At 39.0% G+C, this 27029-nt stretch overlaps 1 protein-coding gene across 2 annotated transcripts in view; it reads left to right on the top strand.

Annotated features, from left to right (window-relative positions):
- Positions 1-2402: 2402 nt before the first annotated feature.
- The window catches only part of SLC9C1 (solute carrier family 9 member C1), a 171580-nt gene continuing 146953 nt past the window's right edge, over positions 2403-27029 (top strand). For both annotated transcript variants that reach the window (XM_054482329.1, XM_054482328.1), the window contains exons 1-6: positions 2403-2526; positions 9733-9908; positions 15815-15915; positions 17729-17857; positions 18761-18926; positions 21552-21680. In XM_054482329.1, coding sequence (XP_054338304.1) covers positions 9761-9908; positions 15815-15915; positions 17729-17857; positions 18761-18926; positions 21552-21680 — 673 coding nt within the window. In that variant the 5' untranslated portion in view covers positions 2403-2526; positions 9733-9760. The remainder of the gene's footprint in view (positions 2527-9732; positions 9909-15814; positions 15916-17728; positions 17858-18760; positions 18927-21551; positions 21681-27029) is intronic.

Genomic DNA, 27029 nt, shown 5'->3' with positions numbered 1-27029 from the left:
GGCTTCTCTTTATATCACCTATTTTTTTCCCTGGAACTTTACTTCTTTGCCCAGAGTTTCTATTTTTTCATCTATTTCAATAGTGTTCATAATTATTAGTATTTGCTGAAATATTTTTATGATGGCTATGTTAAAATCCTTTTTAGATAATTCTAACATCTTTGTAATATTAGGGTTGGTGTCTTTTATTGTCCGTTCTCATTCAAGTTGGGATCACCTTGGTTCTTGGTGTGATGAGAGATTTTCAATTTTTATTTGGACATCGCAGATATTATAAGATACTGGATCTTATTTAAATCCTGGGTTTTACCAGGCATCCTCTGACACTGCTCTGGCAGGAGAAGTGGGGTCACCTCTTGTAGGCAAGTTGGAATAAAAGCTCAAGTTCTCTACTCAGTCTTCATTGACACACAGCTGAAGAAGGGGTGTCTTCTTACTGCTTAGGTAGGAGTGGGGCTTCAGGATCTTCACTAGGTCTCTAATGATAGCCCCCTGGATGGGAAAGAGAATGGTGCCCCATTACTTCTCCCTGCATGGTCTCCACTGATACCATGGGAGGTGGCTTATGCCTATAATCCCAGGACTTTGGGAGGCTGAGGAGAGGATGGCTTGAGGCCAGGAGTTTGAGACCAGCGTGGGCAGCATAGCAAGACTCCATCTCTACAAAAAGAATTTAAAAATTAGTCAGGTGTGGTGACATGCCTGTAGAAGTATTCACCCAAATCCTTGGGAGGTTCAGGTGTGAGGACTGCTTGAGCCCAGAAGTTTAAGGTAGCAGGGAGCTATGATTATACCACTACATTCCAGCCTGAGTGACAGAGTGAGATCCCATCTCTTAGGAAAAAAAAGGTGAATGATTCTGGATTACAAGGATGTCCAGTGTGTGGTCATTAGAGTATATTGCTAAAGAGAAATATTAGACAACGTTTACATTTCCTGTTTTATATATATATATAAACTTAGCAAGACATATGTATATAAACAAATACACAATGTGGCAAATATTAGGTTTGCAACTTAATTAATTTTTAAATATATATCCACACATGAACCACAACCCACACACAGATATATAGCATGTATTTCCAACAATGAGAATCCTTTTTTGTTTTTTTGAAACGGTGTCTCACTCTGTCTCCCAGGCTGGAGTGCAGTGGCGCAATCTCGGCTCACTGCAACCTCCGACTCCCGGGTTCAAGTGATTCTCCTTTCTTAGCTTCCTGGAGCTAGGACTATAGGCGCCTGCCACCATGCCCGGCTAATTTTTGTATTTTTAGTAGAGACAGGGTTTCACCTTGTTGGTCAGGCTGGTCTGGAACTCCTGACCTCCGGTGATCCACCCGCCTTGGCCTCCCAAAGTGCTGGGATTACAGGCATGAGCCACCGTGCCTGGCCGAGAATAGATTTTTTAAAGACCCAAGAAAAGGGGCGCCCAGCAAGACAGACAATTTCACCAATAACTGCTCTACTTTAACCAAACACCACAGAAAAATGTTCACCCACTCCCTGTACCCACATACCAGCAAAGACTGAGTAGGAAGCTTAAACTTCACCCATACCCTACAAGATGCCAGGACCCTGCCTGTTCCCCCACCCCAACCAGAGCAGTATCAGAAAAGGCCTAGTGGGAGCTGGAACTTTCATAACAACCAGGCCATAAAGAGGCACCCCATGCCTGGACCATGTAGGGAGCCTGGACTTCTACTCCAACCCAGTCAAACAAGTTGCCTCGTGCCTTCTTCATCAGGGTAGTATCAGAGGAGGCCAACTGAAGAGCTGGGAATTTTACCACCATTCACTTATAAACGTGTGGGTCGGGAGAAAGAGATGAAACACAGAGAACAAAATATTAAATACAATTTTAAATAACTTTAAGATATTTTATGAGAGTAGGAATGTGAAAAGTTGGCTCTATAGTAATAACTAAGTAATTTCAATTGAAATAGTTTTTACATATTATGTTTAGAAAAAACAAATGAGTACATCATTATTCCTGAAAATTTCCTCACATATAACCCAGAGTGACAGTTCACCTTGTCATCTTGATTTCATTCTCTTACATGGCCAGAATATCCATTCACTTTTTTCCTAACCCAGCAACCTGCGTCCTCATATCTCTACCACACTATCTTATCCAGGAAACTTCCTTCTAGTAGAATTCTGGGAAAGCAGTGTCCAACAGCTCTTTGTCAGAAATCCACTGTCCCAAAGTCTTAAATTAACACAATGGCGCAATTTCTGTAGGTTCATTTTCACCCTTTATTTATTTATTTTTAAAAATAAACAAAACAAAGCCTTAAGCCCTCAAATGCCTGAGATATACAGGAGCAATGACGTTGCATTTCGTCAGCCAATCAAGTAAGAGATGATGGGCCTGAAGCTAACCGGTGCAGACTAGGGGCGAGCTTGGAGCAAGTAACTGTCAGTGAGGTTGCAGTTGGCCCGGGCTGTTTGGCTGTGAGCGAAATAGCTGCCCCCCACTTCTCACTTGCACACCACGGGATACTCCTCCTGAGGCTCCGGATGGTGAGCTCTCCAGTCTCTAGTTTCCTTTTCTGGAAGTTGACCTTTCCTACTGGTACTTTCTCTCTCAGTCTCGCCTCCTAGAGGAACAAAGGCTCCCACAGTTTTCCTGCTAGAGATTCAGCCACTCCCTCTTGGAGCTTCTGCCTTTCTTGTGGCAGACCGTGAAACACTTTCCCAAAGATCAGCTAGCCTCTCGGTTTGAACTTCTACCCCTTAGCTGCTTCCCCTCCTCCATTATGCTTTCTACATCAACTCTTTGTGAACTATCCAGTGGCATGTGTTCCCTTTGCGTTACTGAAACTGAAAAGTCTAGCCCCAGGGGAAAGCTCACTGGTTCAGGGAGTCGCCTCAGGTGTGTGGAGCTGATCCTGAGCCTGAGGAAGGGCTCATTCTGAGTGGAGGGGCATTAGGAGGGCAATAGCCCACCCACTTTCAGAGTCAGTAAGATGTCTGCATTGTGTGGTAGGAGAGTTCACTAAGGAGACAATCCAGTCTCAGGTATCAATATAAAATAAACCATTAAGCATGAGCTTTGTAGCTGTGAAGATTACTGAGATCCCACAGTGCCCTCTTCAGGATGCTTTCTTCACCGAATTCTTGCAAAACGTTCCAATGTGAAGGAAGACTGTTTCCATGTTCAGGAACATGGTAAATTAGTGTGACTTACAGTTCATGAGACAAAATTTCTCAATGCTGGCTGACTGACAAGGACAAATTCATGTCATTTTTGAGAGGGCAGTCATTAATTTCCTCCACACACAAAGAGAATTGAGATTTTAGCTAACATGAGATATATATATATATATATTTGAAATGGAGTCTCACTCTGTCACCCAGGCTGGAATGCAGTAGCACAATCTAGGCTCACTGCAATCTCCACCTCTTCAATTGAGTCTCCTGTCTCAGCCTCCCAAGTAGTTGGGATTACAGGCATGTGCCACTACACCTGGCTAATTTTTTTCTTTCTGTCTTTCTTTTTTTTTTTTTTTTTGTATTTTTAGTAGAGACAGTTTCACCATTTTGGCCAGGCTAGTCTCGAACTCCTGATCTCAAGTGATCCACCCACCTAGGCTTCCCAAAGTGCTGGGATTACAGGCATGAGCCACTGTGCTCAGTCAACTAACTTACTGATAAATTAATGCAGATGACCTATGTGATAAACCAGTATTTTTTTCCTTAATGGGATTTGGACTCACAGACTTTTACAAAGCTGTCAAAAGTCAGCTTAAGATGAAGAGTTTTAATTACATTGAAAACCTGTGGCCGGGCGTGGTGGCTCACGCCTGTGATCCCAGCACTTTGGGAGGCTGAGGCGGGCAGATCACAAGGTCAGGAGATCGAGACCATCCTGGCTAACACGGCGAAACCCCGTCTCTACTAAAAACACAAAAAATTAGCCGGGCGTGGTGGCGGGCGCCTGTAGTCCCAGCTACTCGGGAGGCTGAGGCAGGAGAATGGTGTGAACCCGGGAGGCAGAGCTTGCAGTGAGCCGAGATCGCACCATTGCACTCCAGCCTGGGTGACAGATCGTGACTCTTTCTCAAAAAACAAAAAAAAAAAGAAAACCTGTTTATTCTCATAGCTATTTCTTTACCCATACATTTAACATATTAAGCTACAGTAATGTTAGTATTTTAAAAACTATTTTAAAATGACATCTATTCTCAAATAGAGATTTCTTATGAGATTTTGGAGTAGAGGTTGGGGAAGCCAAATGGTATTTATCACATATGCATAGCCAGAGAGATAAATTGTGTTAAATTTGATCATATATATCTCTGAATTTAAGAGTAAACAGGATTTGTGGTAATTTTATTATTATTAATATGATTATAATTTAACTTTTATGTTCTGGGGTACATGTGCAGGTTTGTTATACAGGTAAACTCATGTCATGGAGATTTGTTGTACAAATTATTTAATCACCCAGCTATTAAGCCTGGCATCCATTAGTTATTTTTCGTGATCCTCTCTCTCCTCCCACCATCCACCCTCAAGTAGGCCCCAGTGTATTCCGCTCTACGTGTCCACGTGTTCTGAATATTTAGCTCCCACTTATAAGTGTGAACATGCAGTATTTGGTTTTCTGTTCCTGCATTAGTTTGCTAAGAATAATGGCTTCTAGCTCCATCCATGTTCCTACAAAGGACATGATCTCATTCTTTTTTATGGCTGCGTAGCATTTCATGGTGTATATGTGCCACATTTAGTTTATCTAGTCTACCATTGATGAGCATTTGGGTTGATTCCATGACTTTGCTTTTGTGAATAGTGCTGCAATGAATGTATGCGTGCATGTGTCTTTATGATAGAACAGTTTACATTTCTTTGTGTTTATACCCTGTAATGGGATTGCTGGGTCAAATGTTAGATCTGTTTTTAGGTATTTGAGGAATCACCACACTGTTTTCCACGGTGGTTGAACTAATTTACATTCCCACCGATAGTGTATAAGCATTCCTTTTTCTCCACAACCTTGTCAGCATCTGTTATTTTTTGACTTTTTAATAGTAGCCATTTTGACTGGTGTGAAATGGTACCTTCCTTGTGGTTTTGATTTGCATTTCTCTAATGATCAGCGATGTTAAGCTTTTTTTTCATATGCTTGTTGGCAGCATGTATGTCTTCTTTTTAGAAGTGTCTTGTCCTTTGCCTACTTTTTAATGGGGTTGCTTGTTTTTTCTTGTAGATTATTTTAAGTTCCTTATAGACACTGAATATTAGACCTTTGTCAGAAGCATAGTTTGCAAAAATTTTCTCCCATTCTGTAGGTTATCTGTTTACTCTGTTGATAGTTTCTTTTGTGTGCAGTAGCTCTTTAGTTTAATTAGATCCCATTTGCTAATTTTTGCTTTTGTTGCGATTGTTTTTGATGTCTTTGTCATGAAACCTTAGCCCACTCCTATGTCAAGAATGATGTTGCCATTACCAGCCACTACAAAAACACACTTAAGTACACAGACCAGTGACACTGTAAAGCAAGCACACAGTCAAGTCTGCATAATCACCAGCTAACATCATGCTGACAAGATCAAATCCACATGTAACAATACTAACCTTGAAAGTAAATGGGCTAACTGCCCCAATTAAAAGGCACAGAGTGGCAGGATGAATAAAGAACCCAGATCCTATGGTATGCTGTCTTCAAGACACCCATCTCACATGCAGGACTGAAAGAAATGGATGGAGAAAAATCTACCAAGCAAACGTAAAACAGAAAAAAGCAAGGGTTGCAATCCTAATTTCAGACAAAACAGACTTTAAGCCAACAAAGATCAAAAAAAAAAAAAGAAGGAAAAGAAGGTAATAACATAATGGTAAAGGGTTCAATTTAACAATGCCTAACTATTTAAATATATGTCCACTCAACATAGGAGCACCCAGATTCATAAAGCAAGTTCTTAGAGATTTTCAAAGAGACTGACACTCCCACATAATAATAGTGGGAGACTTCAACATCCCACTGACAGTTTTAGACAGATCATCAAGGCAGAAAATTAACAAACATATTCAAGACCTAAACTCAGCATGCTCCAATGAACCTGATCGACTTCTACAGAACTCTTCACCCAAAAACAAAAGAGTATACATTCTTCTCATTGCCACATGACACATACTCTAAAATCAACCATATGGTCAAACAAAGAACACTCGTCAGCAAATGCGAAAGAACTGAAATCACAATAACCACTCTCTCAGACCACAGCACAATTTTATTATTTTCTGAAAAAAAAATTTATTATAATTGAATGTGTAAACACTTATTACAATTTTTAAATAATTTTAGAAATGATAAAAATGCTCATGGGAACATGTATTCTTAGTTTGGAAAACAATAAACTTCTTAACTATATTAAATTCAGAAAGCATGTAGGAATGTGTAACTGTGGTACAGAAAATAATTTTCCTTATTTCGTCTAGCCTGTATACTTGAGGATGCTTAGTCTTGGCCTAAGAGTGGGCAAGTTAAGAGGTGACATTGACAATATTTTTCTCAATAGTTTGATGTTAAGAGCAAATATTACTAATTGACCAAAATGTTCTTGCCTAATGGCAGGGGCTTCCCCTGGAGCAGTGTTTCTAAACACCGGTTGCTCATTAGAATAACTGGAAAGATTTTAGAGTTCCCAGTACTCAGGCTGCACCCCAGATGAATTAAATTAACCTTGGAGGGTGGGCACCAAGGCATCAGTATTTTCTAAAACTCGCCACATGATTCCATGTGTGGCCAAGGCTGAGAATCTCTGTTAAGAGACATAGCTGAACTCACTCTTCTCTGTCACTTATATTACATTCGAGATCTTCAGGTCTACCTACAGTTCTTAATATGTTTAGGTAATGTTAAAGAATTTAGAAATCCTTTGAGGAAAAGAACCAAACACAAAACCCAAAACAGCCCCCAAATCCAAGAAGTAATCTAATACTCAGAGATAGGACTCAGTATGATGCTCCAAGCTGGCCTTAGGCTCACAGCTGCGCCAATGTTGTTCTCCTCTTTGACATAAATGATCCCACAGAACATCAACATCAGACAAAGTCACTTCAAAACTTGGCAAAATGAGACACAAAGGTTGTTGTGCAACCTATACAACACCAAACACCCTCAGTCTCAGCTAAAATGAGTGACTGCTGCTTCTGTGCCCATCACAGCTGTATCTTAGCTCTAGTCTACCCTCCTTATAGTAAAGTTTTATTGAAATACTCAGTCACGAATTGTCCTCACTTTCTGACAGCACCCTACCTAAAGTGAACCCTCACTTCCATAGACTTTTTCCAAAATTACCCAGACAAAGCACAGATGCTCTAATAGGTTATTTCTAACACTCTTTTGCTGATATACCCCATGGTTTCCCATGGTGAGTCATCTCCTTCACTGCAACAAATAAATAACAAACAGAACTTGTTGACTACAGATGTATTTCTGGTAACATTTAGCTGAAGGGCATTGACAGCCTCTCTCACAAAACCTCACCAAGAATAGTGAAAAGAAGCTGGCTTTGAGACTAAAAATTGAGCAATGTTGTCTGAATTGAGTGGATCACAGTGGTTGCTAACCTTGGCTGGGTTAAATTAAAATTACCTGAAGAGCCCAGGCTGCAAACCAGACTGAATTAAATCAGAATCTCTGGAGATAAGACGTAGGCACCAGTATCATTATGGCTCCTTAGGTAATTCCAAAAAATAATAAATATAGGGAGAGAAATTACACAGACTAGAAAATTATACAGATTTGAAAACTGAGGCCAGTGGTGTTAAAGTAAGCTACCCTGAGTCTTTCAACCTACAAGCAGAAGCCCATCAGACCTACGAATGCAAGTAGTCTGACCGCAGATTCTGAAATTTGTTTTAGAGACAAGGTATTACTCTGTCACCCAGGTTGGAATGCAGTAGCATGATCATAGTTCACTGCAGCCTTGAATGCCTGGGCTCAAAACAATGTCCCACCACCCCCTCAGCCTCCTGAGTAGCTAGGACCATAGGCGAGCACCACACTGAGCTAAGTTTTTTATTTTTTGTAGCAATAGAGGCTTGCTATGTTGCCCAGCCTGGTCTTGATTTCCTGGCCTCAAGGGATCCTCCCATCTTGGCCTCCGAAAATGTTGGGATTACAGGCATGGGCCAGTATGCCAGCCAGAGTACGCACTTTTACCTTGGTGGTAATATGTTACAACCTTTGTGAATGTTATCTATAAGGCTTTTGATGCTGGTGATACAATAATAAGAGGAAAACAGCACAAAATTTAATCGTAAAAGGATGAGCCCAACAATGCAAATAAAACCTGTAAGAGCCACTAGATGATATGATTTTGGGTTATTTCTTTTCTGCTTTTGAAATACTTGTTTACATATTTATTTCAAGAAGTGTTCACAATAAACATGTATTTATTTATTTTCCCCTTCAAAATATTGTTTTATAATAAAAAGGAAGACATAAGAAAACATATATATATCATATATATATGTGTGTGTGTGTGTGTATGAAACTGAAAAAACAAATTGCCAGATTATGAGAGGAATTATAATTTCTTTTCCTTTTTTTTTTTGAGATGGAGTCTCTCTCTGTGGCCCAAGCTGGAGTGCAGTGGCACAATCTCGGCTCACTGCAAGCTCCGCCTCCCAGGTTCATGCCATTTTCCAGCCTCAGCCTCCCGAGTAGCTAGGACTACAGGCACCCCCCACCACGCCTGGCTAATTTTTTGTATTTTTAGTAGAGACCGGGTTTCACCATAGCCAGGATGGTCTCAATCTCCTGACCTCGTGATCCACCTGCCTCGGCCTCCCCAAGTATTGGGATTACAGGCGTGAGCCACTGTGCCCGGCCAGGAATTATAATTTCTTAGCAAGGCAGCCATATGAGATGCCGATAGAAGGCACTAAAAAATGTCAAGCTACCATTATGAGAGATAGAATCATAATATCCTGTGTGAAATGTAAGACCTTTGATGTAAAACTTTCTTTTCCATGGGAAGCAGGCGAGATTGCCTGACTGTGGTTAACTGTCTATTGTTTCAAACTCTTATCAAGGCCCCTCTTGTTCCTCTTCCAAGAAGTAACAAATAGAACATGTAACAGTTTCCCTGATTTAAGAAAATTTTTTGGTTTTAATATTTTTCATACATTCTTGGTTGCTATATACACATATAAATTTAGAGAACACCTGGTCTGTCAGTGTCCCAAATGAGATCAAAGAAGGCTGTGATTGGATATCATCATAATTTATTAATTTCTGTCTGGATAAAACAACAAAAGAGATCCAAATATTCTTTCCCTGGTTTCCCTCCTACTTTGGAATAGCTGTCAGAACGTGCTTGCAGAGGCTTAGATAATCTGAGGACAAAACCCTTTGTTGTCCTTCCACAGAGCTAAGTAACCTGCACCAGCTTGTGGTTCCAATGACCACATTGGTGAGTGTGAATGGTTAGATGGAGGATCCTTCTTTCAGACAGTTGGATGGATTCAGAGTGGGTAACAACTGAGTAGTGCTTGGCATTGTAAGTAAACATAAGGTAACACTGGTAGTCTCTATCACTTGGGGCTCTGACTTTTTTATTACATTAGCTTGAAAGCATCATAGAAGGGAGAGGCATCCCTAAATTTGGCAGACCATGAGAAATCACTAGAAATAATTAAAGGAGAATAGGGCTTTTTTTCTTTTTTAGAAAATTATTAGAAGGCCACCAAGAAGGCAAATCTTATGTTTCTTAGATTCAGATGGACTGTGAAAAACAACAAGATGGATGATCATACGGAGATTGTTTCTAACATCAATCTTCACAAAAATTTTTCTGACACATGGCTGGAATATTTAAGTAGTTTTTCTTCCAGTACTGAGGACCTCCCTGAAGTCATTCTAACATTGTCTTTGATCAGCACCATTGGAGGTAAGTATCATTCTCTCTTTATCTGAGTTTATTCTTCCGGTACATCTTCTAAATGCTACCATATAGAATTAAGGAAAGTAGAAGTAATAGGATATAATTTTGTTCTCAAACTTATACCTTTATCTCAATATTTGCAATAAAATGAATCCAATAATAATTTGCTCCTATGGAGAGACGTGTAGAATCTGATTTTCATAACATTCACCCTATTGGGTTCAAAGTGTGCATTCATACCTTCTTACTTGCTATGTCAGGGTCAGATTTCAATGAAGGAGATAATTGAAGAAAACAGGCAGAAAATCAAGGGTTGGGGCAGGGTGTCCCATAGGTTTTGTCCAAATTATAAATTATGCCTGCTATTTTGAGAAGAAAAGAACATGGTATAAACAAAAAGAAAACACTTTTTGCACTTTCTTTGACCTGATTAGGGACTGTATTACGAAGAAGCAGAAAAAAATGAAATGGAAGCAAATGTTATGATATTACTTATTGCACTTTTATAACAATAATACACAAAGTTAAATATTTGTTATGGGCTTTTTAATGTGTAATAAGTAATTTTTTTCACAGTATTATAAAAATTTTATTTCAAAGCTTTTGATATAGCAACACATGAAAGCAATATGAAAACTAAATGTTAGGCCAGGTCCAGTAGCTCACACCTGTAATACTAACATTTTGGGAGGCTGAGATGGGCAGATCACTTGAGTCCATCAGTTCAAGACCAGCCCCATGAACACGGCAAAACCTCGTCTCAACAATAACCAAAAATTGTTAGCACGCACCAGTAGTCCCACCTACTCAGGAGGCTGAGGTAGGAGGACTGCTTGAGCCAGGAGGTGGATATTGCAGTGAGCCAAGATCATGCCACTGCACTCCAGCCTGGGTGACAGAGCTAGATCCTATCTCAAAGGGGAAAAAAAAAAAGAAGTAAATGTTAAATTATAACCGAATACCATAAGGAAAAATATAGCTGTTTGTAGACTTGATGGGCATATTTACATCTGGTTAAATATGCAGACTCCCTAGCTTGTTTTACACGCAAGGAGTCCTGGCTTTGAACACGCAAGCTGAAATTATGCAGTGTAATCTTAATCTATGCAAAAATTTATGATTGTTCTGTGACTTTCAAATTTGCTAGATTAAAAACTCTCCTGGCTGGGCATGGTGGCTGATGCCTATAATCCCAGCACTGTGGGAGGCCAAGGCGGGCAGATTGCTTGAGCTCAGGAGCTCAGGACTGGCCTGGGCAACATGGCAAAGTCCCGTCTCTACTAGAAACACAAAAAAATTAACCTGGAGTGGTGGTGCACACCTATGGTCCCAGCTATTTGGGGGGCTGAGGTGGGAGGATCGCTCGAGCCTGGGAGGCGAAGGTTGCAGTGAGCCGAGATCATACCTCTGCTCTCCAGCCTTGGTGACATAGCATCACACCTTCTCAAAACAAAAACCTCTCTTGTTGTTGGCTATAAATATTTTTCAGGAGATCAAGACCATCCTGGCTAACACGGTGAAACACTGTTTCTCCTAAAAATAAAAAAATTAGCCGGGCATGGTGGCAGGCACCTGTAGTCCCAGCTACTCGGAAGGCTGAGGCAGGAGAATGGCCTCAACCCAGGAGGCGGAGCTTGCAGTGAGCTGAGATCATGCCACTGCACTCCAGCCTGGGCGACAGAGCGAGACTCTGTCTCAAAAAAAAAAAATAAAGTATTTTTTTCTAATAATGTAAAACTAATATTTATTTAGTATACTAAATTTTAGTAATTTAAAATATTAGAAACATTGAAACACTAAAACATTTCTTTATAATTTTATCAAGAATAGTTTGAATAGTGCTTGTCTTATCATATAACTTACTAGTGAGCGTCTTTTCTATGCCTTGGCAAATTGTCTCACTCCTTCTTAACTTCGGGTCAGCTTCCAAAAGTTTATCCTTTGCATTTTCAATGTAATGAAGTATCTGAGAGCTCCTTTAATGTGAAGTTTTTTGCTGGCATCACTTCCTGAGACATGGTCGTTCTTTACATAACAACCACTTTCTTAATTTATGTCTATACATTTGACTTTGCTAAATTCCCCTGGCTACATATCTAGAACTGCCTCTTGAACAGCAGCAGCGCTAACATTCCCATAGTCAGCTATATCTTCTGTAACATTCTATCTGAAGCTTGCAGCTTCATGAGATAGCTTAACATCAATTCATGCCGACTTCTGAAATGATGAACCCAGCTTTTACTGGTAATAATATATTCTCTTTCAGTCTTCTTGTCATTATCATTTTCTTTCAATGCAGTAACTAAAGTTATCACTTTGGCCTGAATGCTAGTCAAACTGATTGGGATTTGTTTTTGATTAGTCTTCAATCCAAACAAGTAAATGCTCCATTTCAACCACAAGCAGCTTTCTGTTCCCAGTGCAACTAAAACTGAAAGACATTGAAGCAACTTTACCTTTTTACATTTTATCAGACTTTTAAAATATGTTTGTATTACAGTTTCATGCAGGTCTGAGTCTCAACATATCTTTGCTTTGCTGCCACCACTTTCAAATCTAATCACATCCAATTTCACTTCCAGCATTATCACTTTTCTTTGCTGTCCTGTCCCTTGCTAACCAATTACCTCTTTTGATTATCCATTTTTGTAAATGGTCGTGAGTTTAATCCTTGGGGTTGAGGAGGCAACACTACTATGCACTTTGTGCTTTGCTATCTGTGCATGAACTGAATAGATGATCAGTAACGAATCACCAACAAACTTTGAAAGAAGTAATGTAATAGGCGACTGATCATGATGCCCATCTTTTTTTTTTTTTTTTTTTGCACAGTGATTTGTGGACTAAAGAGCTAGCTGCAAAATTTATGCAAGTTTTCTCAATACTGTGGTCATGGAAATATTAACCACATTGTTGGACTGGTTTTATTTAACTTAACTGTGGTAACCGTTATTTATGCATATTGGAACTGTGCAAAGCAAGGACTGCCTGTATCTAAAAAAAGCAAAACTCCTTATGAGTTCACAAAACAGTTAACTTTTAATCCAATTTAGTTAACTACTGTCCAAGCCTAATCCTGAATCAAATAAAAACTGAACTGCTTACTGGAGTTAGAAAAATGTTTGGAGAGAATTTAATGCAGAATTCTTCAAATTAGGATTTGCATAGCACAAAGACATTCTTTTTTTTTTTTTTTTTTTTAGAGAGATAGGGTTTTGCTCTGTCACCCATTGTAGTGGCAATAATCACAGCTCACTGCAGCTTTAACACCTGGGGTGCAAGTGATCCTCCCACCTCAGCCTCCCAAGCAGCTAGGATCACAGGCACACACAACCATGCCTCGTTAATTATTTTATTTTTTGTAGAGACAGGATTTCATTTTGTTGCCAGACTAGTCTGGAACTCCTGGCCTCAAGGGATCCTTCTGCTTTGGCCACCCAAAGTGCAAGGATCACAGGCATGAGCCTCCATGCCCAGTCGACATTCTTTTGGGAATTCAGATCCCCTCCCCTCATTTCAATAGTCTTGAGGTCTGCAAAGAGTAAAGTTGTAGACAAAACGATCATCACAAGGCACATGACTGTAACTCTTTCCATAGCAGCCAGTACCATGTTTACGCCTCGGTAAAACAGTAGCATCCATTCCATTAATGTTGATTTAGTTTGTTTCTGAATGCATTTATTTCACAAATTTGTTTGTTAAGGGCTATAAACAAAATTTGTATCAATTTTTATGTTTGTGTATATTTATAAAATAGAAAATTAAGTCAGCATTAATTTAAGTTAACATGAATAGTCACAAGAATTTTTCCCCTCTATAAAGGGTGGATATTCAAGGAGACTTCAAAAATTTGTGGAAAAATGGAATTAAAAGATAAAAACATAAACTATATTTCTAAACATTAGCTTGATCGAGTTCAAGACACTTTTGTAAGGGATGATACCACCTATGTAGTCCATCCTAAAGAACTGAGAGTTCTGGGAATTTAACCACATCAATGCAGTTTTTTTTTTCATTATTAACTGAAGAACAATGTACTGCCCTTAAAAAATTATTAAGATTAGGAAAAAAAAGTGAGAAGGTGCCAAACTGGGACTATAGGGTGAATGCCTAGTGATTTCCATCAAAACTCTCACAAAATTGCCCTTGTTTGATGAGAGGGACAAGCAGGAGCATTGCTGTGGTGAAGAACTCTCTGGTGAAGCTTTCTCCGGCATTTTTCTGCTAAAGCTTTGGCTGAGTTTTTCAACACACTCTCATAATAAACAGATGTTACCATTCTTTGGCACTACAGAAAGTCAGCAAGCAAAATGCCTTGAGCATCCAAAAGCTGTTGCCATGACCTTTGTTCTCAACCAGTCCACTTGTAGTTTGACTGAACTACTTCTATATCTTGGTAACCATTGCTTTAATTGTGCTTTGTCTTCAGGATCGCACTGGTAAAGACAGGTTTCATCTCCTGTTACAAGTTTTCAATGAAATGCTTCAAGATCATGAGCCCATTTCTTTAAAATGTCCATTGAAAGCTCTGCTCTTGTCTGTAGCTGATCTGGGTGCAATGGTTTTTGTACCTCTCAGGTGTAAAGTTTGCTGAACTTTTCCAGTCAGAATTGTGTAAGGTGAACCAACTGAGATGTCTATGGTGTTGGCTGTCATTTCTGCTGTTAATTGTTGGTTTTCTTCAATTAGGCCATGAACTAGATTAATTTTTTTCTCACAAACTGATGTGGATGATCTGCCACTGTGGGCTTCTTCTTCAACATTACTTATCCCTTCTTAAAACTAATTATTCATTTGTAAACTGTTCTCTTTGGAGCATTGTCTCTAAACATATATAAACTTTTCATAAAGCATCAATTAAGTCACCATTCTTCCACCCAAGTGTCAACATAAATTTGATGTTTGTTCTTGCTTCAATTTTAGCAGAATTCATATTCCTCTTTTCAAACCGATGTCTTATTCTTCTTAATGCTTCAAACTAGATCCTTATGATATAAATCTTCAACGTCTTAATCAAATAAATATGACAAATGATGTTCTGTAAGAAAAATGCCCTTCACTTTTATTCCTTCCCTGCATATTTTGAGTAATTATCTTCCAAGACCCATGCATCTTTTCCCAAAATCTCTGAGAGTACAATTCCTTATTTCCTTCACTGTGGCAAAGTGTTTCAGAAAAGTGTTCCTTGAATTAAAAGTCGGCATATCCTATTTGACTCCTGCTCCTCTGGGATCACATACCTGCAGCCAACCATGCCAAGAGCTTCCCCATTATCTCTGCATCGGAGAGCCCTTTCTCCCTATATCCTCCAGTTTCAGAGACTGCACCTGGAGACCCATTGCGGATTCATCGCAATTTTGGTCCTGCCTCTCTGCTTTGCATTCTCAGGCTCAGCCTTACAAGAAGGACGATGGTGTCAGATTGTGCCAGAATGAGTGAAAACAGGAGGAAAATGAACCAGTTGCAAAAAAACCCACTATTCCACAACTAGTTTTTTAAGTTGGTCTAGTTTCTCATTGTTCCTGAACCAGAAGATTTCATTAAAGTTTACTTACTAACCTTTTATTGCAGGATTGCTAAAGAAACTAATCTCTGATTTATAATGTGTACAAAACTACTACAAATATTTCAATAGTAACCCAAGAGCCAATAATTGCTAGTAATGTTTGTTAAGTATCTAAGGAGATGAGAATGAGGTACATCATAGGAGAGGTAAAACAGTAACCCCGTAGATTAACAGTTACACTGATTCTGTGTGCTAATAAGTGTGAGGGAGGATTTTAAACTCACGAAAAGAGAAAACAAGTAGTGAAACTGTAAGACATTGTTCACAATTTTAAGAAATCATGTCACATTAAAGTTCTATAAATGAGATATCTCATTGCCTTTCAGTAACAACATATTTTTTGCAGCATTTTTGAACCGGCACTTGGAAGACTTTCCAATTCCTGTCCCTGTGATATTATTTTTACTTGGATGCAGTTTTGAAGTATTAAGCTTTACATCTTCACAGGTGTGTATTGTAAATGAGTATTTTACACTATTTATTTGAGAATTATATAAATGCAGAGATGGCATTTAAAATTTGCAAAAATTATTCATCCCCTCACTGTTCTGCCAGTTGATAGATGATTGTGATGTGGCAAGCATCAGATCAGGTATGTAGAAAAAGGAGCCAGGCCTGCAAAAGCTGAGATCTAGCTGAGATCTGCAAAAGCTGAGTACATACAGCTACTGAGTACATACAGCTACTGAAAGTATTAGTGGCCAAGGAATGTTAAACAGATTTTAAAAGCTTGGAAAAAAATTGCTAATGACATAGGAGCTCAGGGAGACTTTGTACTGCTGGTACAGGACTTGAGTAGCAAAAATATTTTAATATTGAACTAATCTATTTACTCAGTGAAAACTGTTTTAAAGGGTTTCTGTTAGAAGAGAAACTAGTCTCTTAAGTGTGCAGATTTGGCCAAGGGGCCGTAATTTGCCAATATCTGCTCTAGTCAATCAGAATGGATGTGAGAACTTGTCTGAAATGATTGACTTTACCAAACAAATTTAGTCATTGATGTTAAAAATATTATACAAAACATGTATTCATGTAAGAACCAGAAGCAGTTTACTACTTTACATGTCATAAACAGGTTTTATAATCATACGATTTTGACACAGATGCAATTTGAAGTACTTCTATAAGCTTTACTATTTGTCAGCAACTCCTGCAAAGGAAGCGACCAATGTTAAGATCCATGAAGGGTCTAAGATTTTTCTCTACTTGCCAGCTAATAAGCTAGCCTGCCAGTTTCATGATCCCAGCAAAAGAGATGGGACTCCTGGACCAGAGAAAAAGGGTTTTATTATCCACAGCAATAGCAATAACCAGAGTTAACACTTTCTTGTGCCTGTTTCCTGAACCATAATCCCAAAGAAGCAAAGAAGGCCAGGTGAAATCTGCACCTACATTGGGTTATATATCTGGCCACAGGAGAAGAAATGTAAGCTTAGAGAACCCGAATCCTCTATAATGGGTAGTAAGCTCATTTGCTCTCTTGCCTGTTCTTCCACACGCATCTTCTGTGTAAGCCATAGCCAATTATTTGTAGTTTCTAGAATTTGGTACAATCACTTACTCCTTTGTGAATTTTGTGCATGATTATCCACCTACCTGAAACTTCTTTCTTCGTCTTGATTGCCTGAAAATCTGCTGCATATTCTTTAGTACCCATGTCCATGTACTTCCTATATCTGTTCTTTAAATGTAATAAATGTCTCTGAGGGAGATACTATCTTTATTACACTAGACAGTAAAGTAAACCTGTCATTTGCTCTGGAGGACGACACTTGCTCTGCCTTCTAAGCCATACCAACATTCATGAAAAGATAGTCTGGAAGAAAAACAATCAATGCCTGTATGCATAAACCATGGAGAAACACAAAAGACGCATGGAGAATTATCTCCCAAATGCAAAGATATTACCTAACACAGTAGGCACTCAGTGTTTCCCTAGTAAGTGAATGTTGAATGGATACCTATAATAGGAGTTACACATTTCCACTAAATATCTCATGTTAAACATTGTTAATTAGTTATTGCATGAATTGCATTAACTTTCCAGTCTCTATCCCTTCTATTCTTCTACACATATCTTCTACATAAGCCATGGCCAGTTATTTGTAGTTTCTAGAATTTGATACGATCACTTACTCCTTTGTGTGATATATCTTTTAAAAATTGTCTTTCTCTACTGTTAGATTTAGAAGTGCCTAGCATGTATTCTATTCTAATAGTGATGAATAAATGAGAAGATGATATATTTGTATAATATTAGGTCCACAGATACGCAAACGCCATACAATGGATGAGTCCAGACTTATTTTTTCGTATATTTACACCAGTAATTTTCTTTACTACTGCATTTGACATGGATACATACATGCTTCAAAAGTTATTTTGGCAGGTAAGCATTCTTTTTTGGTAATATCATTCATTCATGAACCACATATTATCTATTTTCAAATTTTTAAATTTTTTTTCCAAAATAGGGAACAAAGAAGAAAGAAAAGGGTATGGGAGTAATAAATTCAGCTTCATAATTTAGTGAATAAGCCATATCTTGGCAATTGCCTAGCATATCAAAGACCCAGGGGAAAAATTATGAAAGAAAACAGTAATTCTGAAAATCTGACTCACATAACTTCATACCAGATATAATTTTAACTCGGAAATGCTACAAGAGTGCTATGAGAAAGTGTATTAGCTCCAGTAAAAGGAAATTGCTAAGAAAAGTCATGTTTTAAATACCTATGTTCTAGAGCTTCCTACATTCATATCTAAGAGAATAAAAGCAGAGAAGAAAACACAGAAGCAGCTAAACTTTAATTCAAAAATCTAAGTTTTTTAATATGTGAGATTTGAACTGTATCAGGGAAAGACCTCAAGAAAAAACACTCCAGATCATAAGTAGGGTGTATGTTTCTTTCAAAGTAATCAAAACAGTTTTGTAAATACAGGCCATGACCTAAACTGCATTAGAAGCAAATAATTTGTTAGAATAATTTATACTTTTAAGCCAAATCCAGACACATGGAGTTCAGACAAATGACAAAAAGATGAAATAAAAAAGAACAAACATAAAAGGGGTTTGGGTTGTCTCAGCTGAGCTCTGCCAAGCCATCTCCTGCATCTTTGGTCAAGTGGAAGTCAGCTGAAGCAGCATGAGCTAGATGGCCCCACTCCTGTGTCTGCTGGTGGGTACTGTTGGTGTTGGTTGATTCAGTATCTCCAATAATCCTGATTATATTCTTCTTAAAATGGACTACAAAAGCAGTCTGATTTTTCTAATTGTAAAATTTCTTTGCAGATACTTGTAATTACAATTCCTGGCTTTTTGGTTAATTATATCTTAGTTCTTTGGCATCTGGCATCTGTAAATAAATTACTTTTGAAGCCCACCCCATGGTTATTATTTTCAGCTATCCTTGTGAGTTCAGATCCCATGCTAACCGCAGCTGCTATAAGAGACCTTGGTAGGTATATTGTTCTCTTTTTCTATATTTATAATTTCATAATGAACTTGTATTTGTTTTAAGATCTTTTGCTTTTGGTAGATTTTCACTATGAGAAGTCAGGTAGTGAGGGATTGGGGGTTGAGGAATAAGCAGAGATTCTGGAGGTCATGCTTAGGGCAGAAGAAATGCCAGTGATGGGGAGGGGATTAGTTTAGAACCCTTGACTTTATACATACTTCTACCTTGAGCCAACAGAACAGTTCTAGGACATTAAATATTGCATATACACTGTGGTGACATTTCTGTTGCCCAATATTTGTTTTCCTATGTAAAGAATCATTAGGACAATGCCATTTTAAAAATATTTTGCTTTTGGAGTCATTGTCATCATCAAGACCGAAAGCCTAAAAAGTCAAAAAATGGTAAAATCAACAATCACACAGTGTTTTGAGTGTATACTATTTTAAGAAAAATCTATCTATATTTAAAAGTAAAATACCAACTCAATTTAGCCCAGAAAAGCAAAAAAAAAAAAAAAAAAAAAAGCCTCATGCAAGAAAAACAATAACTTTATTGTCCCCCTTCATCACTTTTTAATAATGAGAACTAGAAAAATTGCTTTAAAATAGAATATTAATATGGCAACCCATGCACACATTTGCACACACACAACACGCATACTCTTTTCAATTTTAATTTCACTTTCTAGCCAATTAAAGGGGAAATAGCTATCTGAGGCAGGTAGAAATAGAGTAGGGGAGACACATCAAGTGTAAATATATGAATAAATGAGAGCTGAGCCTTCAAGACAAAGGACATTAAGAGAGTGAGATGACACTTTAGAAGAAGATGCCAACATCCACCACCCAACCCTGGATTCTTGTCTTCCTCCCCCTACTCTCAGCACACATCTTGCCTCCTTGTGACTGTCAGTGCCAGCCCTTTTCTCCTCTGTATTTGAGAGACTCTTATGATACCTGAGAGCTGATTTCACTCTTGTCTAACTTCGTTTTCTGGTAATCTAGTATTCCACTGATTTTCTACTCTGCTGCTATTGAACTTAATTTATGAAGAGTACCTTGCAAGGTTATTTTCATAAATTTTGTCCATCTTGCCATTACTTTCAGAATTTTGTTTCCTCACTGTATCTTTCCAGAAGAAATTTTTAAAAGTAATTTCTTCTTGGCAGCATTGTTCCTGAGTTGACAAAGCAAGATTTATAAGATTTAGATATATGTATATATGTGTATGTGTGTGTACGTGTTTATGTGCATATATATATTTTTTTCATATATATATACATGAAAAATTTGCCCAGGACTGTCAGAATACATAAGTACGTTCACATTGGCTTGAGCTTTTCGTGTCCTTTGACTCCTCCTATGCCCTTATATCTACTAAGTATTTCTGAATATTTACATTTTGCCATACTTCCATTTTCTAAAATGGAATAATTATACAATAATATCAGTTAGGTTTTGCTGAGTAATAAACAACTCCAAGTGTGGTGTCTTAAACAACAATTATTTATTATTTCTCATGAATCCAGCAGTTCTGATGATATGGGCTGGGTTCTACTGATCTTGCTAGGTTCACTAAGGAATCTGTAATCAGCTGGTGGACATTGGGGGCACTAAGTGATCCAGAATGGCCTCATTTGGGAAGATCTGTTTCCTTCATGTATCTCTTATATTCCTACAGAGGAATGCTGCCATGGTGGTGGCAGGAGTCAGAGAGGAGGCAGAAATTTTCTGCTGTCATCGAGTCTCATAAAAAAACAAACTAGATCTTTTTGGTGAGAAACACTGCCAAGTCTTACAGCGAAGGGCATAGATACAGGCAGAGGTGAAGTATCGGATGGCCAAGGCAATTGAGCCACACAGGAACAGCCTTGGTGTTTCTTCTCGTCTATCAGCATACTGATTGTAGTTAGGTTGTGATTGCAGTTATAGAGTGGTTGATTCACAGAAAGGACTTTTACTGTATAATAACATTTCCTCCTATGGCTTTTAGAAAATCACTATAGATGCTCAAAGTTGTAGTTTTACCACTACATGCACATTTAATGGCAGAGGAAAAGGACAACTGATAGACGTTTAAACTTAGAATGCCATCATAAATAGAGGAAAATTTGGATGGAAGTGAGTAATATCAGGAACTCTCCATTCATGGAGATTGATTTCTAAAACCATTGGGAAGAATGAATGAGAAAGTCAGATAATTTCTAAGCCTAGCTAGATTATATGAACAATTGTCTTAATGCTTTATTTGGATGTCATGTTATAAAGCTTTGGTTTGTAAATTTACTTTATTCCTCAATCATCATTTTCTGTCTTGCCTTAAATATATCTGATTTATCATGCATGTATTTATATAGAACAACTCACTGAATTAAAAATAATAATAAATTTCATGTTTTCCTCTGTGCTTTGAAGCAAGGAATGAGGACTTTAATTATCTCACTTACATAAACAGAATGGGCCATAATTAATTTAGTGCCAATTATGATTGTCTAAACTTAACTTACAGTAAATCCATAGCTAAGACCATCCTTATAGTTGCTAAGAAAATTGTATTCTTTAACGTTTAATTTTTAATGTTTTTCTCACTTTAAAAAACACCTTTCCCCCTCAACGTATGTAGGGCTTTCTAGAAGTCTCATCAGTTTAATTAATGGAGAAAGTCTGATGACCTCTGTTATATCATTAATTACATTTACTAGTATTATGGATTTTGACAAAAGACTACAAAGTAAAAGAAACCATACCTTAGGTAAGTATCTTTTTAAAAAATTTTCCTTAACATCAGAATCCTGTATTTTCTGAAAGCTGATGTGTATGTTGTAATATCCTACCATAAGTTATATTTGTAGGAATATAATAGTGAGTATTGGTTTCGTGACTTACTCGTTACAAAGCACTATTACACATTACTTAATGTTAGTTACATATTTGTTGTGAGACTGGGTTGAGACTCTTCATGAAGATGCTTATGGGAGCAACATTGCACAGGCCTGGGCTGAACCAGAATGCCAGACAACCAGAATGAGGGATGTTCTTTTTTATGTGCTGAAGACGAGCTTAGAAGATAAGCCAAATAGTGCATCCACTAGTAGTGAGAGGAGGCAGCTTCTCTTCCCTTTGCCCTGGGACTATATCTCATGCAGGCAACATAAAAAGCTGTCAAATAAAGGAGGAAGTATGAGTTATTAGCCATCTACAGGGCCAGAGAATAGTGCTTGTAAGCAGAGGGATTGCAAAGTGCCCATGAGCTGTTTCATTTACTGCTTTCAGATAGCCCAAAACCATAAGTACTTTTTTCCCCTTTATCATGTTTATGTGTGTATATAAAATAAATGATATATGTATATTATAATAGTGATTATAATGTATACAGCTATATAACTATTAATCAGGAGAAGAAATTTCATGTTATCACCATCCCTAGAAGTATCTTACGTGCTCCTCTCTGGTCAAAACCCTGTATCTTCCTCCTAGAGAAGTCATTTCAATGTTTAGTCTCTGAATCCCTGGCTAGTGGAGGAAGGGGGGTCATAGGATCTTTTCCGGGTGTCTATGAAATCAAAGCATTTTCATAATATTACTAAGAATTTATTTACCTTTTTATTGTGGTCCACTTGCACGGGTTTTGGAAAAGCAATTATTACAGTCTCCTTGATAAACTGACGACCTACTATTCTATGCACTGGGTGTCTTCTTTGTTCTAAGGTCTTATGTAGCATTGTCTCCTTCCACCACTACCCCCATTCTTGTGGAAAAGGTGTGCTTAGGAGGTGCCTCCACAACATATTCTATTGATCTGTATGGTATCAAACAATCCACTCTGCTGCAGTGGGATTCTTCTACTCCACCCCTTCCCTCAGCAATGAAGAATATCTTAAATTACCTCTCCTACTACTCAAGAAGAGGAGATTTTAGCTGTAATTGTTTTCCCTGTCCCTAGAGAGTGCTTCATTGTTGTGCAGCCAGGGACCCTGTATACCTCTATTCTTTCCTATTCCTGCCTTATCCTAAAACTCAGAAGTGAAGAATATTCTTTCCCAAGAAGAATCATCCTGAGGACCACCACCCCTCTCACCCCTCCCTCAAAGGAGCTGATCCAGGTGGGGGACAGTTACCCAACTTGGGCATAGGAGGTATTTGCTTTCAGCCTTTGAGGCTTATGGACAGCAGATGGGTGAAGCTGTCAGTACGGTGTTAGTTTACCTAGCCCATGGAAGCTTGGAGCATCTGTGGTGAACCTGGAATCTCAGTTTAGCACAGAAAGGTACGTCATCTTTAGGTACTTCCAATTCACCATCTGTGATATGTGTAAAAGCCAAACAACCATAAATACAACCTCTACTAAAACCCAGGGTGCAAAGGGAGGTGACGCCATATGGCACTCAGAGAGCGCTCACCATAAAACCTCCTATAGCTATGACCTTCCTGAAGTTGACTAAGGTGAGCAATAAAGAAATTTCTATATTCAGAAGCATTTTAAAAACTCAAGGGCCACCCTTGGGCGAACTAAAAAACCTGAAAGAAGTATAATCATGCATGCCATTCAGGAGGATCCATGTTCACCTACTAAACCTGGTTCAGTGTTCTACCAGGCTTTATTTAAGATATTACATACTGACCACGGATTTTCAGGGAAGCTTATATCAGAAATGACATCTACAGGCTAATCAGGGGAACTTTTTTGGTACTCGTTGGGAGAAGGGAAAGGAAAAGGAAGAATAAAGGTTCTGATGTGGAAGTTCATTCATTCACTGATTCAACAATTATTTATTAATATGTACTATGTGAGAATTTCTATTCTAGGACCTGAGGATTTAACCATAAACACAATAAGCAAAGTCCCCTTGCCTCCATAGAGCTTGCCTTGTAATTTTGATAATAATCAATGGAATGGAACTTTATTTTTTTATATTTCAGAGGAATAAAAACTGTAATTAATCACTGTTAAAATAATAATAGTAATAACTTCAACAATAAAAACTCTGCTGTAGGAGAAAGAGAACAATGAATTTACTTTTTTAGACATTAGGACTTTCTCTGAACTTCAACACCTTTGAAATACAAATTTTCCTTAAGAAATAAAGATGCGGGAGGAGCCAAGATGGCCGAATAGGAACAGCTCCGGTCTACAGCTCCCAGCGCGAGCGACGCAGAAGACGGGTGATTTCTGCATTTCCATCTGAGGTACCGTGTTCATCTCACTAGGGAGTGCCAGACAGTGGGCGCAGGTCAGTGGGTGAGTGCACCGTGCGCCAGCCGAAGCAGAGGCGAGGCATTGCCTCACTCGGGAAGCGCAAGGGGTCAGGGAGTTCCCCTTCCAGGGGTGACAGACGGCACCTGGAAAATCGGGCCACTCCCACCCGAATACTGTGCTTTTCCGACGGGCTTAGGAAACGGTGCCCCAGGAGAGTATAGCCCGCACCTGGCTCAGAGGGTCCTACGCCCACGGAGTCTTGCTGATTGCTAGCACAGCAGTCTGAGATCAAACAGCAAGTCGGCAGCGAGGCTGGGGGAGGGGCGCCCGCCATTGACCAGGCTCGCTTAGGTAAACAAAGCAGCCTGGAAGCTTGAACTGGGTGGAGCCCACCACAGCTCAAGGAGGCCTGCCTGCCTCTGTAGGCTCCACCTCTGGGGGCAGGGCACAGACAAACAAAAAGACAGCAGTAACCTCTGCAGACTTAAATGTCCCTGTCTGACAGCTGTGAGGAGAGCAGTGGTTCTCCCAGCACGCAGCTGGAGATCTGAGAACGGGCTGACTGCCTCCTCAAGTGGGTCCCTGACCCCTGACCCCCGAGCAGCCTAACTGGGAGGCACCCCCCAGCAGGGGCAGACTGACACCTCACACAGCCGGCCAGGTACTCCAACAGACCTGCAGCTGAGGGTTCTGTCTGTTAGAAGGAAAACTAACAGAAAGGACATCCACACCAAAAACCCATCTGTACATCACCATCATCAAAGACCAAAAGTAGATAAAACCACAAAGATGGGGAAAAAACAGAGCAGAAAAACTGGAAACTCTAAAAACCAGAGTACCTCTCCTCCTCCAAAGGAACGCAGTTCCTCACCAGCAACGGAACAAAGCTGGACGGAGAATGACTTTGACGAGCTGAGAGAAGAAGGCTTCAGACGATCAAATTACTCTGAGCTACGGGAGGATATTCAAACCAAAGGCAAAGAAGTTGAAAACTTTGAAAAAAATTTAGAAGAATGTATAACTAGAATAACCAATACAGAGAAGTGCTTAAAGGAGCTGATGGAGCTGAAAACCAAGGCTCGAGAACTACGTGAAGAATGCAGAAGCCTCAGGAGCCGATGCGATCAAATGGAAGAAAGGGTATCAGCCCTGGAAGATGAAATGAATGAAATGAAGCGAGAAGGGAAGTTTAGAGAAAAAAGAATAAAAAGAAACGAGCAAAGCCTCCAAGAAATGTGGGACTATGTGAAAAGACCAAATCTACGTCTGATTGGTGTACCTGAAAGTGACGGGGAGAATGGAAACAAGTTGGAAAACACTCTGCAGGATATTATCCAGGAGAACTTCCCCAATCTAGCAAGGCAGGCCAACATTCAGATTCAGGAAATACAGAGAACACCACAAAGATACTCCTCGAGAAGAGCAACTCCAAGACACATAATTGTCAGATTCACCAAAGTTGAAATGAAGGAAAAAATGTTAAGGGCAGCCAGAGAGAAAGGTCGGGTTACCCACAAAGGGAAGCCCATCAGACTAACAGCGGATCTCTCGGCAGAAACCCTACAAGCCAGAAGAGAGTGGGGGCCAATATTCAACATTCTTAAAGAAAAGAATTTTCAACCCAGAATTTCATATCCTGCCAAACTAAGCTTCATAAATGAAGGAGAAATAAAATACTTTACAGACAAGCAAATGCTGAGAGATTTTGTCACCACCAGGCCTGCCCTAAAAGAGCTCCTGAAGGAAGCGCTAAACATGGAAAGGCACAACCGGTACCAGCCACTGCAAAATCATACCGAAATGTAAAGACCATCGAGACTAGGAAGAGACTGCATCAACTAATGAGCAAAATATCCAGCTAACATCATAATGACAGGATCAAATTCACACATAACAATATTAACTTTAAATGTAAATGGACTAAATGCTCCAATTAAAAGACACAGACTGGCAAATTGGATAAAGACTCAAGACCCATCAGTGTGCTGTATTCAGGAAACCCATCTCACGTGCAGAGACACACATAGGCTCAAAATAAAAGGATGGAGGAAGATCTACCAAGCAAATGGAAAACAAAAAAAGGCAGGGGTTGCAATCCTAGTCTCTGATAAAACAGACTTTAAACCAACAAAGATCAAAAGAGACAAAGAAGGCCATTACATAATGGTAAAGGGATTAATTCAACAAGAAGAGCTAACTATCCTAAATATATATGCACCCAATACAGGAGCACCCAGATTCATAAAGCAAGTCCTGAGTGACCTACAAAGAGACTTAGACTCCCACACATTAATAATGGGAGACTTTAACACCCCACTGTCAACATTAGACAGATCAACGAGACAGAAAGTCAACAAGGATACCCAGGAATTGAACTCAGCTCTGCACCAAGCGGACCTAATAGACATCTACAAAACTCTCCACCCCAAATCAACAGAATATACATTTTTTTCAGCACCACACCACACCTATTCCAAAATTGACCATATACTTGGAAGTAAAGCTCTCCTCAATAAATGTAAAAGAACAGAAATTGTAACAAACTGTCTCTCAGATCACAGTGCAATCAAGCTAGAACTCAGGATTAAGAATCTCACTCAAAACCGCTCAACTACGTGGAAACTGAACAACCTGCTCCTGAATGACTACTGGGTACATAACGAAATGAAGGCAGAAATAAAGATGTTCTTTGAAACCAACGAGAACCAAGACACAACATACCAGAATCTCTGGGATGCATTCAAAGCAGTGTGTAGAGGGAAATTTATAGCACTAAATGCCCACAAGAGAAAGCAGGAAAGATCCAAAATTGACACCCTAACATCACAATTAGAAGAACTAGAAAAGCAAGAGCAAACACATTCAAAAGCTAGCAGAAGGCAAGAAATAACTAAAATCAGAGCA

This window comes from Pongo pygmaeus, chromosome 2 (assembly GCF_028885625.2).
Source record: "Pongo pygmaeus isolate AG05252 chromosome 2, NHGRI_mPonPyg2-v2.0_pri, whole genome shotgun sequence".
NCBI lineage: Eukaryota > Metazoa > Chordata > Mammalia > Primates > Hominidae > Pongo > Pongo pygmaeus.
This window is presented reverse-complemented; position numbering and strand designations above follow the sequence as displayed.